This window comes from Pongo abelii, chromosome 7 (genome assembly GCF_028885655.2).
Source record: "Pongo abelii isolate AG06213 chromosome 7, NHGRI_mPonAbe1-v2.0_pri, whole genome shotgun sequence".
Lineage (NCBI taxonomy): Eukaryota > Metazoa > Chordata > Mammalia > Primates > Hominidae > Pongo > Pongo abelii.
In genome coordinates, this window is record NC_071992.2 from 31,930,475 (window position 1) to 31,948,798 (window position 18,324).

The 18,324-nt window shown below is 40.8% G+C and overlaps 1 protein-coding gene across 2 annotated transcripts in view; it reads left to right on the top strand.

Annotated features, from left to right (window-relative positions):
• Positions 1-718: 718 nt before the first annotated feature.
• LEPROTL1 (leptin receptor overlapping transcript like 1) overlaps positions 719-18,324 on the top strand; it is a 42,986-nt gene continuing 25,380 nt past the window's right edge. The window contains 4 exon segments of one of the 2 annotated variants that reach the window (NM_001131607.1): positions 725-868; positions 7,223-7,298; positions 9,633-9,819; positions 11,097-13,413. In NM_001131607.1, the coding sequence (NP_001125079.1) occupies positions 853-868; positions 7,223-7,298; positions 9,633-9,819; positions 11,097-11,213 (396 nt within the window). In that variant the 5' untranslated portion in view covers positions 725-852 and the 3' untranslated portion in view covers positions 11,214-13,413. 2 annotated transcript variants of the gene reach the window in all.

Sequence of the window (18,324 nt, forward strand, 5' to 3'; positions counted from 1 at the left end):
TCAGTTTGCACCAGTTATGTCCTTAAGGGAGGGGGACAAGGTGCTGCAAGCGAAGAAACCAAAATGGAGTCTGTCCCGCTCTCTCAGCTAAGAGAGAGTCAATCAGGTTAAAACAAGGTAAGGTATCAAGCTGTAATCCCAGCGCTTTGGGAGGCCGAGGAGGGCAGATCCTTGAGCTCAGGAGACCAGCTTGGGCAACAAGATGAGAGTCTCACACCCCGCCCTGTCTCTACAAAAAAACAAAACAAAACAAAAAAAAGCCAGGCATGGTGGCTCATGTCTGTGGTCCCAGTTACTGCGAGGCCGACGTGAGAGAATCACTTGAGCCCTGGAGATCGAGGCTGCAGTAGCCGTGATCACACTCCAGCCTGGGCGACAGAGGCCCTGTCTCAAAAAACAAACAAAACAATGTGAAATTAAGCCAAAAGCCATCACACGTGCATCCAAAGGACGGCCGCTACCCGCGACCCCTTCCCAAAGCACGCGGGAGGTTGCCGGATCAGGGACAGGGGCTTCAGCAGGGAGCCCCCAGACCGGCCCTGACAGGAATTCAAGACCTGGCGCCTGCTCATTCCCCCAGTCGGGGCGGTGGCGGCAAGCCTCGGCTGGCGGCGATCTGCAGACCCGTGGAGAAGAGAGGCAAGGGTCGGCCCCACAGCCCAGCCCGGCGCGGCCCCCGTGCCCCCGCGCGAGCCCGAGCCGCCGGCGGAAGTGCTGCGTCGCGCACTTCCGGGTGTTGTCTGGCCGCCGTATCGCGTCTTGGGTCTCCCGGCCGCCGCCGCCGCCGCCGCCGCCGCCGCTGCCGCCGCTGCCTCTGCCTCGGGTCGTGGAGCCAGGAGCGACGTCACCGCCATGGCAGGCATCAAAGGTGGCCCTGGGTTGCGGGACGCGGGAGGGCTGGGGCCCGCCGGGGAAGATGGGCCGGGGGTCCCACGCGGCCCCCGCACTCCCCCTCCGGGCCCGGGGGCGCGCGTGGGGTCCCTGCGCCGGGGAGGCGACCCCTGCTCCGGCCCTGCGCTTGGCCCGGAGGTGGGCGCGGCGCCCTTGGGCAAGGGACTGTTGCGACCCCGGCAGCCCCCACTTTCTGCCGATTTCGGCAGCCTCTCTCCCACCCATCGCCCCCTGGACAAAATATGAAGTGGTTGGCGGTCAGTGAGGAGTCCCGTCGCGACTTGGGCGGCCACACACATTTTGGAGGAGTTTGCATCCGAGGAGAGGCAGGCAGAGCGTGGGATTGAGGAGGCTGAGGCTGCTGGAGATGCCAGCTATGGAAAACCAGTCATTTCCCACCGAAAGGCACAAGTGCGGTCTGCGGGCGCTGCGCGGGTCTGCCCGAAACCTCGACCCCACGTCCACCCCGGCCGCCCGCGCCCGAGGCTTTACAGGCTCCCGAAACGGGTGCATTTTCATCTGCGGTGTCTGGACCATAGAGTTGATCCTGTAGGCGACCCCGAAGTGCTCCTGGCTCTCTTCCCTCTCCGCAGTTGCACCCTGAGGCTTTTTCAAATTTCAAAGTTTTTCTTTTTTTCTTTTTTTTTTTTTAGAAGATAAAATAGTGGTACAACTTAATGAAAAACTACTGGCTTATTCATGTGTTTTCTTTTAAAAAAAGGAATGTTGCATTTGTTCCAACTGTTAGGTAGTTTTGTTGTCAGTGTGATGAGAAGCAAAGTTTTCAACTACTGCTTAACTAATTACATTGATTTCTTGACCTGCCGCTCTGTAGAAGGGCAGTCAGGCAGGAAGCAGGAACTACTTTGGGAGCAGTGGTTTTCTTTGTATTTTTTCTTCTCTAGGGAAAACTTAATCGAGTTTTTTTCTCAGGGTCACAGTCTTACTGTTTCTTGTTTATTTTCAGTGTCTGAAAACATTTCATTTCCCATATAAAACCTTGTCATTTAAGCAACTGGGATACTTTGTAATCTCCTTTTGAACTCTTTTAAACCGTTATGTGAAAGGCAGTTATTGTGAATTGCTGTGGTTTTTAGGATGTTGCCCGTTTCCCTGTTCTTCCCTGTTTCTTCAGTGTCATTACTGCGGTAGTCTCTTAAGAAAAAATAGCTTTGTAATTTACTTCTCCAGACCTAGGGAAATACTGCATTAAACTGATGAAGGTGCCTCAGGTGAATTGCACTTTTGATTTCAGCAGGATTTTCTGGTTGTTATGAGTCAGTATGTTTCTTTCTCTTGGCCTAATATCTTTATATTAGGAAAGAGTGTTGCTATAATTAGAGACCATTAGGCATTTCTTGAGCCATTTGTCTATTACTTTTTGATATATTGGATTTTCTGGTAACTCCCAGGTTAGAGAAGTGGTCCCTCCTTCTACTCTAATTTCTTTGTAATCACAGAATCAGCATCTTGTCTCTAGAGAGTTTTGCTAGATAATTGGGCTGCTCTATCCCTAGCCTAGAGGCTTTGGGAGTAGAAACCAGACTTATCTAAGCTTTGTCTTCCAAATGTTGCATCACTCAATTACTGTATGAATTCTTGCCTTGTTGATGTGTCATTTAAGAAACAGCTTATATACAAATGATGAAATGTATATATAAATCTTCCTAGTTGCCAATTTCATAAGATTGAAGAAACTTGCAAGTTTTGAGAACACTTTTAAGCAATTTATTTAACCTCTAATTGACTACCTTATTCGGTATGACTGGAAGATGAGATGTCACATCAAACTGTGTTATGAATATTTTAAAAAATATTTAGTATTTAATCCCAGCACAGTGGCTCACACCTGTAATCTCAGCACTTTGAGAGGCCGAGGCGGATGGATCATGAGGTCAGGAGTTCAAGACCAGCCTGTCCAGGATGGTGAAACCCCGTCTCTACTAAAAATACAAAAAAATTAGCCAGACGTGGTGGCAGGCACCTGTAATCCCAGCTACTCAGGAGGCTGAGGCAGGGAATTGCTTGAACCCGGGAGGCAGAGGTTGCAGTGAGCCAAGATCACGCCACTGCACTCCAGCCTGGGCAACAGAGTGAGACTCTGTTTCAAAAAAAAAAAAAAAAATATATATATATATATACACACACACACACATATATTTAGTATTTAATGGAATAGAAGTATTATCTCAAGGTATCTTGATTCCCCCAAACAAATGTTATTCCAGTATTCATATTCATAGCACTTATAATAAGACAATCTTGGTTTATGTTTTTAAAATTGTTTTTTGATACCTGAGCCTTATCTCATTTTAGTCCCTTGGTTTTTTTTTTTTTTTTTTTTAAGGAATCATTTTTCATTAACTTTGTAAGAGTGTAGTCGAAGAATTTAGGCCTTCTTTTTTGATAAAAACTTGAACGACTGTTCTCTGTCACAGAACAGCCACCTTCAGAGGCCCTCATGGTCCTAAGGTGGCTTGCCTCTCGCGGAGATTACCGTGAACATGCTTTTTGAGATTTTTCTGCCTGGTTTAAATTTTTTTTGTTGTTTCCTCTCTCCTGTCAAAGGGCAATTCTTGCTTGTATGCAACTCTTTCTCCTAATTCCCATTTGTTTCAATGTGGAAAGATAAACTTAGAAAATTTTGTGTCACAAGGTATACAGGTAATAGTGATTACTTTTGATAAGAAAAAGTTCCTTTTCACTTAATTTTTGTTCTGGGTATATGAATTACCTATTGAAAAATATATATAAGTGAGCATAGATGATTCTTTAAAATAAAAATGTGTTTTACTCTGAATTCTCATCTAACAATTGTGTCACGAAAATGAGTTAGTATAAATAAGAACTTAAGGGTCTGTTTATAGAGAATGTTGGCTTTAGTATATGGGCTTTGTAACATCTATTTTGTCTCTTTTTAGTGGCCTTTGTTTTCTCCAGGATTCTAAGTTGTATATAAATGGCTTCTGAATGAATGAGGTGTTACTAGGCAGTATTTATAGTAATGGACTTAGCTGTCTTAACAGTACCTTTAGTGTTCAGAAAATTATCTGCATTTAAGATCTAGTCCAACTGTCATTTTAGAGAAGGAAGAACTGAGACTCATAAATTACTTGGACAACTAGCTAGTAACTATTAGGGCCTTGGACCCTCCTGAGTCTCAGTTCCATGCTGCTTCCACTCTGCTACATTCATTCCACAAATATTTGTTGAGTGTTAAGAGCCAGGCACGATCATCACAACAGAAAAACTTGCTCCCTCCTTTCATGAAATGGACAGTTGAGAAGGAAAGACAAAATACAAACCAGTAGGAAATCGCAGCTGATAATTGAGCAAAGGAGAGGCATTCAGTGGACAGAGGACCTCAGCATACACGGGTCTGTGCCTGGAATACTCATCCCAAATAGCCACATGATTTCCTCCCTCCCCTCATACAGATCTTTGCTCAGGTGGTGCTTCATCAGAGATGCCTTCCCTGGCCACTGTGTCTAGACTAGCACTCCCATCCCTTACTCTACCTGACGTTTGTCATCACTTGACATTTATTCACTTGCTTGTTAAAAATCATTTTCTTCTCCCACTAGAACATAAGCTCCGTGAGAGCAAAAGCTTTGATTGTTGTCATTGCTCTGTCTCCAGTAGCAAGAACAGTATCTGACACACGTTAGGTGCTCCATAGATGTTTGTTAGAGGAATGAATAAATAAATGTGACGGAATTGGTCTAATCAGGAGGTTTGGAAAATCTTCACTGGGGCCAGGTGCGGTGGCTCACACCTATAATCCCAGCACTTTGGGAGGCCAAGGTGGGCAGATCATGAGGTCAAGAGATGGAGACCATCCTGGCCAATGTGGTGAAACCCCGTCTCTACTAAAAATACAAAATAATAATAATAATAATAATAATTAGCTAGGCGTGGTGGTGCACAGCTGTAGTCCCAGCTACTCAGGAGGCTGAGGCAGGAGGATGGCTTGAACCCGGGAGGCGGAGGTTGCAGTGAGCCAAGATTGCGCCACTGCACTCCATCCTGGTGACAGCGCAAGACTCTGTCTAAAAAAAAAAAAAAAAAAACCAGCAAAAAACCACTTCACTGGTTGAGCTGAGATCTGAAGGAAAAGCAGGAGTTGGAGGAAAGTAGAGAGGAGTGGGAAAGGGCCATGCCTCATTCACTGTTGTATCCCTAGTGCTTGTCACATATTTAGTGCTCAGTGAATATTTCTTGAATGAAAAAATGTCTGAGGCAGAAGGGACAAAGTGTACACAGGCCATGTGAGTGAGCAAGTCTGCTGATTTCCAGGAAAGGAAACAGAGCCAGTATAACTGAAGTGAGGGTTCAGGGACACTGTAGTAGCCTGGTGTGACACGTCACAGGAGAGGTGGGCAGGGCCCGGTCATGAGAACCAATTTGGAACTGAAGAAAACAAATGGCAAATTCAGTGTTTTCCTTACAGTTTATATTGCATTCCCCTGTAAGCTTGAAGTGCCTCGTTTCCTGTAAAGTAAAAATGCAATTCTTTTCCTGTAGCTGGAAATAGAATGGTATTCAGGACTAAGTGATGTGTTCGGGGTTGCCATGACCTGCATGAGCGATCTAACCAAAAACCAAATCTGCCAAGCCACTATGTCATTGGGTGTCCTTGATTATGACCGTTTTAGTTGTGCAGAGTATATCAGTAGTACTTGGCAAAGTTTAACCTGTTTCCTGTTCATTTTGGTTTCTCTATGTTAGCCTTTGTCTTGGTAACTTTTAGACCTTCTACAAATCTTTCGAATTTTAACTTTTGAATTTTAATAAAATGACCTAACAACAACAAAACTAGTTATTTTCTTAGCCACTGTAACTGTAGAAATACAGGTTATATAGAACTCAAAATAAATTTATCATTTACTTATTTTTTTTTTTTGAGATGGAGTCTTGCTCTGTCACATAGACTGGAATGCAAAGGCGCAGTCTAGGCTCACTGCAACCTCCGCCTCCCGGGTTCAAGCAATTCTCCTGCCTCAGCCTCCCAAGTAGCTGGGACTACAGGCATGTGCCACCACACCCAGCTAATTTTTTGTATTTTTAGTAGAGACAGGGTTTCACCATACTGACCAGGCTGGTCTCAAACCCCCAACCTCATGATCCGCCCGCCTTGGCCTCCCAAAGTGCTGGGATTACAGGCGTGAGCCACTGCACTCGGCTATCATTTATTTCTTTGCTTTAGTCTAGGTCATTGGTTAACTATGCCTATTCAAGAATGTTGTTTCTATTCACTAACATGTGAGAGCACCTTAAAATTTACTACTGTGTGTGTGTGTGTGTGTGTGTGTAGCTTTAGAAACTATATTTCACCTGTAGAATGCATCTATTGCTTATAATAACGTGTTAAAGTAGCGATACCTCAGAAGGATTATAACCCATTGTCCTACAGATTTTCTAATGTAGATTAGGGAAGGAAACCCAGCTCTCCTTTTGCAAACTATTTAAAGATCTGCAACAAAATTAATTGATTAAAATCATTAACTACAGATATTCTCGGGCATTTTTTTCTGGTCAGTTTTATGCACATTGAGAGTATATGTGCAAGAAACAGGAGCTGATTAGAAGAGGTTTTCCTATAGGATGAGGTTTCTAAAGTCCAGTAAACTTGAGAATGTGGAGTTTCTCCACATACTGCTTTTCAAAACTGTAGTGATCTGTGAAGTAAATATAATTCTAATGCCCAGAAGAGCATTGAGCCTGTGGACTTTGACTCTTTAGAAAGGGAACCAGCATCTGGGGAATATGGTGGGGTACTAGCAGTAGGTTAGAACTTTAAAAATCGGTGTCACTGGCTGGGTGTGGTGGCTCACGCCTGTAATCCCAGCACTTTGGGAGGCCAAGGCAGGTGGATCACCTGAGGTCGGGAGTTCGAGACCAGCCTGACCAACATGGAGAAACTCCGTCTCTACTAAAAATAGAAAATTAGCAGGACGTGGCAGTGCATGCCTATAATCCCAGCTTACTCAGGAGGCTGAGGCAGGAGAATCACTTGAACCTGGGAGGTGGAAGTTGCGGTGAGCCGAGATCAAGCCCCTGGACTCCAGCCTGGGCAACAAGAGTGAAACTCCATCTCACAAAAAAAAAAAAAAAAAAAAAAAAAAGCCAATGTCACTTCATTTTGCCTTGAAGATACCGCAGAAGACTTATTCTAAGACTGGGTAACTTACACTTTTGATGGCAACTTGCCATTATTACGTTTGAGGGATTTTTACTTCTGAGGTTACAGATAATGTTCAGACTGCTGATATTAATAAAAATAATATTTAACCAATTTATATTCCTGTTGCACTTTTTATTTGCTTTGCAGCTTTGATTAGTTTGTCCTTTGGAGGAGCAATCGGACTGATGTTTTTGATGCTTGGATGTGCCCTTCCAATATACAAGTATGTAAAATGTTTGTCTTTCTGAATATTTAAGGGTAAAATCTTTCTACTTTTAAAGCTTAAAAAAATGTTTTTTTACTACCGTAAAAGTAATGTGGAGAAATGTTCACTTACCAAACACATACCTTTGTAAAAATCATCACTTAAAGTTTGTTTCTAAAGATTTTAGGACACCAAGATGCAAATAAGATTTTTGGCTGTTACCTGCTCTTTCACTACTGCTGAGTCTGCAATGGCAAGATAGCTACGCAGTACCTCAGCCCTCCTGCTCAGTTTTTAACATCTATTGATAATACTAATTACAAGAAAATTTAAAATGTCTTTTTGCAAAAAAATACCATAAGCAGTCAAAACACAATTAACTAAAAAAAAAAAAAAGAGATGTAAACAGTTACTTTCCAGCCAGGTGCGGTGGCTCACGCCTGTAATCCCAGCACTTTGGGAGACCAAGGCAGGAGGATTGCCTGAGGTCAGGAGTTCGAGACCAGCCTGGCTAACATGGTGAAACCCCATCTCTACTAAAAATACAAAAAAAATAGCCAGGCGTGGTGACGCGTGCCTGTAGTCCCAGGTACTCGAGAGGCTGAGGCAGGAGAATCGCCTGAACCCAGGAGATGGAGGTTGCGGTGAATCAAGATCGTGCCACTGCACTCCAGCCTGGGTGATGGAACAAGACTCTGTTTCCAAAAAAAAAAAAATTTCTTTCCTTAGGATAGAAAGAACTTCTCAAAGTTAACATTTTAACATTTAGATAAATTAGAAAAAGATGGACAACTCAATAGAAAAATAAATACAAAAAGAGAACTACAAATTGCTAATAAGCACATAAAAATATCCCCAGCCTCACTCAAAACTAAACAAAGTCTATTGGCAAAGACAAGAGACAGGGCAAACAGGCACTCTTTTGTGCTGTGGGGGGAGTACACATAGATAGTTTTCTTGGAGATAAGTTTGCTTCTAGCTCTCAAAGTATATATTCTTTGAGGTAGCCCTTTCACTTGTTAGACTTTCTCATACAAACCCACTTGCAGATGTTTACAAAGATTATATTTAGTGGGGGAAGAGTATGGATGTTCAAGCAGCCTTGTTTATTTTTTGGTTTTTGTTTTGTTCTTTTATGCCTTATTTATAAGAGCCAAAAAAAATTCTGAAAACATCCTAAATGTCTTTCGAAAGAAAAATGGTTAAATTATAGTAAATCTTTTAATGGAAATACTAGGCAGTCTTAAAAAGAACGAGGAAGAGCTGTAAGTGCTAACATGTAAATATGTTCAAGATATATTGTTAGAAAACTGCAGGGACCCATTCATATTTTAAAGTTTATGTGGAAGTGTGGAAGGGTCCCCGAGAAGCTCAGTAGGAAAGTGGGCAAGAGGAGATTGGGAACTTTCAGTCTTTACTTCTGTGCTTTTGTACTGTTTGAATTATTGTTCTTAAAACATATATTCAATTTTTAATTTTTTTTCTTAAAATATTTAGGAAATGGTCAGGCGCAGTGGCTCATGCCTGTAATCCTAGCACTTTGGGAGGCCAAGGCGGGTGGATCACCTGAGGTCAGGAGTTTAAGACCAGCCTGGCCAACATGGTGAAACCCCATCTCCACTAAAAATACAAAAATCAGCCGGGTGTGGTGGCGCACGCCTGTAATCCCAGCTCGTCAGGGGGGCTGAGGCAGGAGAGTCACTTGAACCCAGGAGGCAGAAGTTCCAGTGAGCCGAGATCATGCCGCTGCACTCCAGCCTGGGCAACAGAGCGAGTATTTGTCTCAAAAAAAAAAAAAAAAAAAAAAATTTAGGAAACATAAATAGCTGCTTCTCATTAGCCTCTGTATAATCAGATCTCCACCATGATACCTATTTTATTCTATGGTGGTTTTAAGGACATCTATTTCTTTTTAACTTTTTATTTTGAAACAATTTTAGATTCTGAAGAAGTTGTGAAAATCATACACAGAGGTCCCCTGTACCCTCCACACAGCCTGCCAGAGTCGTAAGATCTTACATCACCGTAGTTATCAAAACCAGGAAATGACTCTGGTACAATACAGTTAACTAGATGTAGAGTAAAAGCCATCTATTTTTATTGTGATAAATTCTGTATTCTGACTGAAAGTGTTCAACATTACTTTTAGCTTCTTTTCTGTATTTTGATTTCTGTAATTTGGGAGTTCTTTGTGTTGTAAGGGAAGTTTAGGGTTGTTTCAGCTTTATGCTAAGGTTGGGTATCATCCATTAGAAGTCAAGGGATTGAATCTTGATTTTTTAAAAAGACCATATTTTGTGTGTAGGAAAATGACATAGCAAAAATTACATTAACTTATTTTTCTTTTTCTAGCAAATACTGGCCCCTCTTTGTTCTATTTTTTTACATCCTTTCACCTATTCCATACTGCATAGCAAGAAGATTAGTGGATGATACAGATGCTATGAGTAACGCTTGTAAGGAACTTGCCATCTTTCTTACAACGGGCATTGTCGTGTCAGCTTTTGGACTCCCTATTGTATTTGCCAGAGCACATCTGGTAAGTGAATATATTCTTCCATTAATGATTTTATATTGAACATATGTTACATTTTTCTCAAGCAAAGTTTTTGTTAATGACATGAAAAGAGGTGAAAGACATAAGAGCCTAGAAGATAGAGATTAAAATCTCACTTTATTGTTCTTGTTAACTAATAAAAGTGATATTGGAGAACGTGGCTTGGATCTGCAGCAGCTGTTGGCTTGCTAATACTTTTTTTTTCCTTTTTTTTTTTTTTTAACTTTGAGACAGAGTCTTGCTCTGTCGCCCAGCCTGGAGTGCAGTGGCGTGATCTCAGCTCACTGCAAGCTCTGCCTCCCGGGTTCACGCCGTTCTCCTGCCTCAACCTCCCGAGTAGCTGGAACTACAGGTGCCCGCCACCACGCCCAGCTGATTTTTTTTGTGTTTTTAGTGGAGACGGGGTTTCACCATGTTAGCCAGAATGGTCTCGATCTCCTGACCTCGTGATCCGCCCGCCTCAGCCTCCCAAAGTGCTGGGATTACAGGCGTGAGCCACCACGCCCATCGGGCTTGCTAATACTTAACTGTCGGAGTTGAGCATATCAACTCCCCCAGTGCTGAACAACCCAGGCCTATCCTGTAAAACCTAAAATATGGAAGACCTGAGAAGATGCATGTGCTCTGCAGGCAGAAAAGCACTGAAGAGGGGAAGGGGCTGGCTACGGGTACTCAGTTCTTCCTCCCAAACTCACTGATCCATGCGCCTTCATCTCTGGGGAGGTAGAGAAGACAGCCGTATGGAGAAGGCAATTGTTTTCCCACCCCTTCAAAAGAATGTACATGGGCGTGTTTCCATCTGTGATATGCTAAAATTTAATCTACTCTAGATAGATTTTTAGATTAAGGAAGAGTAAGCACATTCCTTTATAAACAGAAACTTGTAGAATTTTATGCTGCTTCTTCATAGCCCAGAAGTCAAGCTTGTTTTTGAATGGTCATTTCATGACTTTCTTTTTAAAGGAACCAAAGGTAAATGAAAATACTAGTATAAAAGTACCACTTTTATACTATAAATATATTTATACTGTATATATTTATATATATTTATACTATATATTTTTTACTGTATATACTATATATATTTATATATATTTATACTATATATATTTATAAGTATGTGTTCAGCACTGTGACAATTATTGTTACAAGCCATGTTTCTTTTAGATCGTAATTGGGATACAACTAGAGCCTTGATTTTTTTTTCATTTTCCTTTCGTTTTTCATGCCTGTTAACTGAGTGTATCTTATTTCCATAGATTGAGTGGGGAGCTTGTGCACTTGTTCTCACAGGAAACACAGTCATCTTTGCAACTATACTAGGCTTTTTCTTGGTCTTTGGAAGCAACGACGACTTCAGCTGGCAGCAGTGGTGAAAAGAAATTACTGAACTATTGTCAAATGGACTTCCTGTCATTTGTTGGCCATTCACACACACAGGAGATGGGGCAGTTAATGCTGAATGGTATAGCAAGCCTCTTGGGGGTATTTTAGGTGCTCCCTTCTCACTTCTATTGTAAGCATACTATTTTCACAGAGACTTGCTGAAGGATTAAAAGGATTTTCTCTTTTGGAAAAGCTTGACTGATTTCACACTTATCTATAGTATGCTTTTTGTGGTGTCCTGCTGAATTTAAATATTTATGTGTTTTTCCTGTTCGGTTGATTTTTTTTTGGAATCAATATGCAATGTTAAACACTTTTTTAATGTAATCATTTGCATTGGTTAGGAATTCAGAATTCCGCCGGCTCTATTACTGGGCAAGTACATCTTTTCTCTTAAAATTATTTAGCCTCCATTGTTACAAAAAGTGATAAAAATAAGTTTTCAATCAGTCAGGATGACATCACTCCCAATGTTATGCAAACATGCAGACGGTTGGCATACGTTGTAGACTGTATACTCAGTGCAAATATAGCTGCATTTATACCTCAGAGGGGCCAAGTGTTAATGCCCATGCCCTCCGTTAAGGGTTGTTGGTTTTACTGGTAGACAGATGTTTTGTGAATTGAAAACTATTTTATGGAATTGCTACAGAGGAGTGCTTTTCTTCTCAATTGTTAGAAGAATTTATGTTAAACTTTAAGGTAAGAGTGTAAAAACATTTTTGAGATAGGGTTTTTATTTATGTTTATTATTGTTAGAGTGAGTTGCAATGTGGGAAGAAATGACATTGAAATTCCAGTTTTTGAATCCTGTTTCTATTTATAAGTGAAATTTATGATCTCCTATCAACCTTTCATGTTTTCCCCTGTTAAAATGGACATACATGGAACCACTACTGATGAGGGACAGTTGTATGTTTGCATCATATATGCCAGAAAACCTTCCTCTGCTTCCTCCTTTTGACTTATTTTGTATGTTGTATATATTACATAAAATAACTTTTCAAATATAGTTTAATAACACTTAGAAGTGTTTACTTACCTGGAAAATAATTGCTATGCCGTACATTCAGAGTGCCCCCTCCCCCGCAAGGCCTTGCCATGATTAACAAGTAACTTGTTAGTCTTACAGATAATTCATGCATTAACAGTTTAAGATTTAGACCATGGTAATAGTAGTTCGTATTCTCTAAGGTTATATCATATGTAATTTAAAAGTATTTTTAAGACAAGTCTCCTGTATATCTCTGAACTGTTTTGATTTTGATTTCATCATGATAGATCTGCTGTTTCCTTATAAAAGGCATTTGTTGTGTGAGTTAATGCAAAGTAGCCAAGTCCAGCTATATAGCAACTTCAGAAACATACCTGACCAAAACATTCCCAGTAACCAGGCATGATCAATTTGTAGTGGTCATTTACATCTAACAATTATCAGGACTTTTTTCGGGAGTGGGTTATAAAAACATTCAAGTTGGTCTGACAGTATTTTGTTAAGGATATTTGTTTGTATGTTTATTCAGTATACTTACATAAAAATTATTTTGCCATCAGCCAAAACTCAGTAATCATGACAGCTATCTTTTGTTGTTTTATGAAGTTTATTTATCAAGAAAATGGGAATAAATTTGGGATTTGTTCAGCTTTTTTACTAAAGATGCCTAAAGCCACAGGTTTTGTTGCCTAACTTAAGCCATGACTTTTAGATATGAGATGACGGGAAGCAGGACGAAATATCGGCGTGTGGCTGGAGCCTTCACACTGGAGGCTGAAAGTGGCTTGTGGTATTGTAATAAGGCAGGTGCAGGTATACATGAGTTAGAGAGCTGGTGAGACAGTTGGGAACTCTTTGTGCCTGTGATCTACTGGACTTTTTTTTGCAGGAAGTGCATTCTCTGGTCCTTCCCTATTTTCTGTTCTGGATGTCAGTGCAGTGCACTGCTACTGTTTTATCCACTTGGCCATAGACTCTTTTTCTAACAGCTGCGTATTCTTTCTATATACTAATTGCATTGGCAGCATTGTGTCTTTGACCTTGTACACTAGCTTGACATAGTGCTGTCTCTGATTTCTAGGCTAGTTACTTGAGATATGAATTTTCCATAGAATATGCACTGATACAGCATTACCATTCTTCTATGGAAAGAAAACTTTTGATGATGAAACAATAAAGATTTTCAATATCTATTTTAGTTTGTGGGTGTTTTTGAAATGAAAATATGTTGCACACTTTCGTTCTGCAGTGCATTAACATTTTAATAATGTGATGTAAAGCAACATGACATTGGTGTAATGTTAGACTTGCAGAAGTTTCCATTCCAAAATAAAATGGAAACCATAGTAACATATTACAATGCAGCCCTGTAATTTTGAGCTGTAGTAAAAGGATTGGTAATCTGGGAAGTAGAATTTTTACAAAATCTTTTACGAAAACAGTCATAAAAGGTTTTGTTGACATTTAAGACTACTACTGATCTAAAGGCAAGGTCCTACTTCTTAAAGGTTTTGTTGACATTTAAGACTACTACTGATCTAAAGGCAAGGTCCTACTTCTTAAATTTTCAGAACATTTTTATGACTTCTTATTATGTATTTATTACCACTCATTAGCGTGTTACTTTTTGCAAACATTTTAAACAAAAAATGTTTCTGTTTGGTACACTGTGAAGAGAGAAAAGTACTGTTCTGTTTTTTCAAATATTAGTCGTGTCCCAAATTGTCCTAATTATAATCTTATATACTTTAAAAAGTTTAGGCCGTGGACACTAAATGTCTGCTCTAATATGATTTTTGGGGCATTGTCAATACAGATTTTTTTTTTCTTTTGAGACTTGCTTTGTGCCTAGGCTGGAGTGCAGTGGTATGATCTCAGCTCACTGCAACTTCTGCCTCCTAGGTTCAAGCGATTCTCGTACCTCAGCCTCCTACGTAGCTGGGATTACAGGCATAGGTCACCACACCTGGCTAATTTTTGTATTTCTTGTAGAAACAGGGTTTTGCCATGTTGGCCACACTGGTCTCAAACTCCTGGCCTCAAGTTATCGCCCTGCCACTCAGCCTTCTGAGTAGCTGGGATTATAGGCCTGCACCACCATGCCTGGCTAATTTTCGTATTTTTTGTACAGACGGGGTTTTGCCATGTTGACCACCCTGGTCTCAAACTCCTGGCCTCAAGTCATCACCACCACCACCCCCGGCCAACCACCCCCCCGAAAAAAGTGCTGGGATTACAGGCGTGAGCCACCACACTTTGGCCAAAATAATCCAGATTTCTAAAGTCTAGGATATTTATATTGAATGTGACTAGATTCTTAAGTTTCGGATAACTTTTAATCAATGCACCAAAGTTAACAAGCAACACAACGTTATTGTTAAGTGGTACGTGTGTTTTAGATCCCAGGATGCTTTATAATGTATACGATTGGTGGGAAATTGAAATTCGTATTCCTTCTCTATAAGCTTGCATTGCCCTTTCTTTCAGTGAAAATTAGGAGCTCTGATTTTATTACAAGTCTGTTCATTTTATGGCATTCTCAAGGAAGAAAACATATCCTGTAGGTAAATATTTCAGATCAATGAAGCTTAACTTACTAAGAACTAATGTTTGTTTTACTTTAATCATTTGATGAAAGTATTAAATGGATCGTACACTTGTGCTTTCTTAGAATATATAGTAAAACACTTTAATTTTTCCTTGGTAATTTAGGACTATCATCATAAACTATTTCCCCCACATCGTAAGTGGCTGCAGACCTGTATTTTTCTGGAATTGTGTTTTTGATCCTTTTCCTACAACTGAGTATTTGTTTCTAGCACCCCTTAACTTATTTTGTTTCCCAGTTGCTGACTTACAGTATATTAGGAAGAGTGGAAAGTGGTCAAGGAAAAAAATAAGGCAACCAAGCTTATTAAATCAATTATGTAACATTTCTGTATACAGTACATCAGTGGACTTAATTAGGGTGCCTCCTACCTCTTACACAAATGAAATGCTTTGTGACAGGTATTCTTCCTCTTGAAAGGCTTTTTTAACTGTATACTAGATAATTTGAGATTGCAAAAGGAGCACCAGATAAGGGAGGTGTTACCATGCTGTGCAGTGGAAGAAGCCTTATAATTAAGTTTACTACACTTTAATGTAGGGGTTATTCTGAGCTCAAGATACCCATAGACCTTTATCTGATTTCTGGGGTCTTATATCTCACTTCACCCTTTGTGTTTAGTTACTGAAAGTTAAGGGATGATGATAGATTTACAGTTTATTTTTACAAGAAACTTTATACTGTATGCTTTGCTTCCGGTCTCTTGAAGATTATTTGAATACATCTGTGGGTTTATGCCCATACACACGGTTAGTGACAGTAATTCAGATAGTAACTGTTAAGCTTGTAAATTCCAGCAGAGGGTGGTGGGAACAGAGAAAATCCAAACCTGTTTCTATGAGTGAGAGATTATGACCATAAAACATTTATCTTTCAACTATAATTCTGGGGAGTTTTGCATTTAGAGGCAGTACTCCATGTGTGTGTGTATGTGTGTGTGTATGTGTGTGTGTGTGTAGTGGAGGCAGAATCAGGAATTTTTTTTACTTCAAAAGCCAGTAGAGGCTGGGCGTGGTGGCTCACACCTGTAATCCCAGCATTTTGGGAGGCTGAGGGGGGTCGGATCACTTGAGGTCAGAAGTTCGAGACCATCCTGGCCAACATAGTGAAACCCTATCTCTTCTAAAAATACAAAAATTAAGTCGGGTGTGATGGTGGCGCCTGTAGACCCAGCTACTTGGGAGGCTGAGGCAGTAGAATCGCTTGAACCCAGGAGGCAGAGGTTGCAGTGAGCCAAGATCACGCCACTGCACTCCAGTCTGGGTGGCAGAGCGAGACAGTCTGGGTGGCAGAGCAAGACTCCGTCTCAAAAAAAAAAAAGCAAGTAGAATGTCTAATACTGTGAAAGAGAAGCGTTGTGGCAGTTTACAACCGTAGAAACCAGCCAATAGAATAAAATGCCAAAGAATAAACCTGAGTATTTCCATATCTGTTTGTAAGATCATTAGTATTTATTCATTATCTTGATATATAGTGTGTCTGGCATTTAATATCAGAAGTATCTTTTTCTCTTGGTAGATCAGTTTATTGTATAATATCGTGTAAATACAACTGTGACATAAAAGTAAATGAACTTGTGTAGATTTGGGAACCTCCCCAAAATAGGACAGATGTTCTCCTGAAAGCTAGGTTTACTTATGTCATCTATTTGAGGATTGTTTCTAAAAGGGTTTACAACTGAAACAACTTCCTAGGATTAAACCAAGTGTAGGTGGATTTATTTTTGTCAGGGAGGTTCTAAATCATCAACTTCCAAAACATAAGCAAGAATTGGCTCTAAACATTAACTGAGTGTAGCAGTGAAGACAAAGGTGTTAGTCCCTAAGAATTAAAAGAAAAAGAAGATGGTTTTGAGCTATACTTCATACTACAAATGATGTTTGTCATTTACTAATTTAAATGGCCTAGTAATTATTTAAATTAAATAATTTATTAAATTATCAACTAAATCAAAACAGTGCTTAAACAGTGATTTCAAAAATATATACATTTAAAAACCCAGATGCTAAGAAATGTCCAATGTATTAGAAACAACTTGGTGTTCACATCTCTGTATTTCACTTCGGCTATGTCATGAGATAGTTAATGCTGAAATTCCACGTTTGGTTTCAGCTTTTCCTCTAGAAAACTTCCTTGTTCCCAGTGGCAGTTACATGCCGCATTCCAGGTACTACTGGAAATAGGAAAATCTTGGAGCACAGTCCCTCTCTGAAGTGGTAATCTAATGAGATAAGAGAGACATAGAAATATATCAAAGGAAGCCAGTTCATCTCCAAGCCAAGAGAGGTGTGGAGTTCACGGAAGGGAAAGGTTTGGGAGACAGAGGTCGGGTAGGGGGGGTTTTCTGTTGCTCTGGTGGGTCTTGTGCCAGCCAGCAGGGTCACAGGATGTGAGAGTTCCTTTGGAGCAGCAGTCGGGTTCTTCAGTGTCCTGGGGTTTCGGATGCAGTTGGGGACACCTTTTTGATTCTGACACCCTGATCTCTGGATCCCACATACCATGGAGATATAAAAAGTGATGAGACTCAGGCTATATTTTAAACGAATAAAAGCAGGTTTGCTGATGAGTTGTGTGGAAGACAGAGTGGAGTCAGTGATGACTACCAAGTTTTTGCTCATCCATGTCACCTGGGTAGGAGTAAAGGAGTAGTAAGGGAGAGATTGAAAATAAAAATAAAGGTTCTGGAACACAGATCCAGACTGGTTCATCATATCCACCTGTTACCCAGACATGCCACGATTTGCCTTGTTTCAGACCCTTGCCAAACAAAACACTATTCAGAGTTGGGACGCTAACTTTGTAACCATTTTCTTTTCTTTCTTTGAGATGGAGTCTTGCTCTGTCGCCCAGGCTGGAGTTCAGTGGTGTGATCTCGGCTCACTGCAACCTCCACCTCCTGGGTTCAAGCGATTCTCCTGGCTTAGCCTCCCAAGTAACGATCACAGGTGTGCGCCACCATGCCCAGCTAAGTTGTTTTTTTTTTTTTTTTTTTTTTTTTTTTTGGTAGGCACAGGGTTTCACCATGTTGGCCAGGCTGGTCTCAAACTCCTGACCTCAGGTGATCTACCCACCTCGGCCTCCCAGAGTGCTGGGATTACAGGCATGAGCCATTGCACCCGGCCTTTGTAACCATTTTCTAAATTCCTGGAGGGTTTACATTGTAGCACACATCACAGCATAGGGGCTACACACCAGGTTCCGGAGGCAGACCACCCAACTTCTAGCTCTTCTTGATGCTAGTGGTGTAACCTTAGCCAAGTTATTTAACCTGTGTCCTATTTCCACATCTATAAAGTGAAGATACTAATAGTATCTACCTCATAAAGTGGTGGTGAGATTTAAATGTAACCCGCAGAGAGCTCACATAGATAGTGAATGTTAGATGTTCGCTGATACTTTCACTGTTTCTTACCAATTGCCTGTATTGCTAAGCAGTTTCCTCTTTTAAGAGGACAAACTTCAAAAACACATTTTAACGATCTACTTGACTAAGCATATT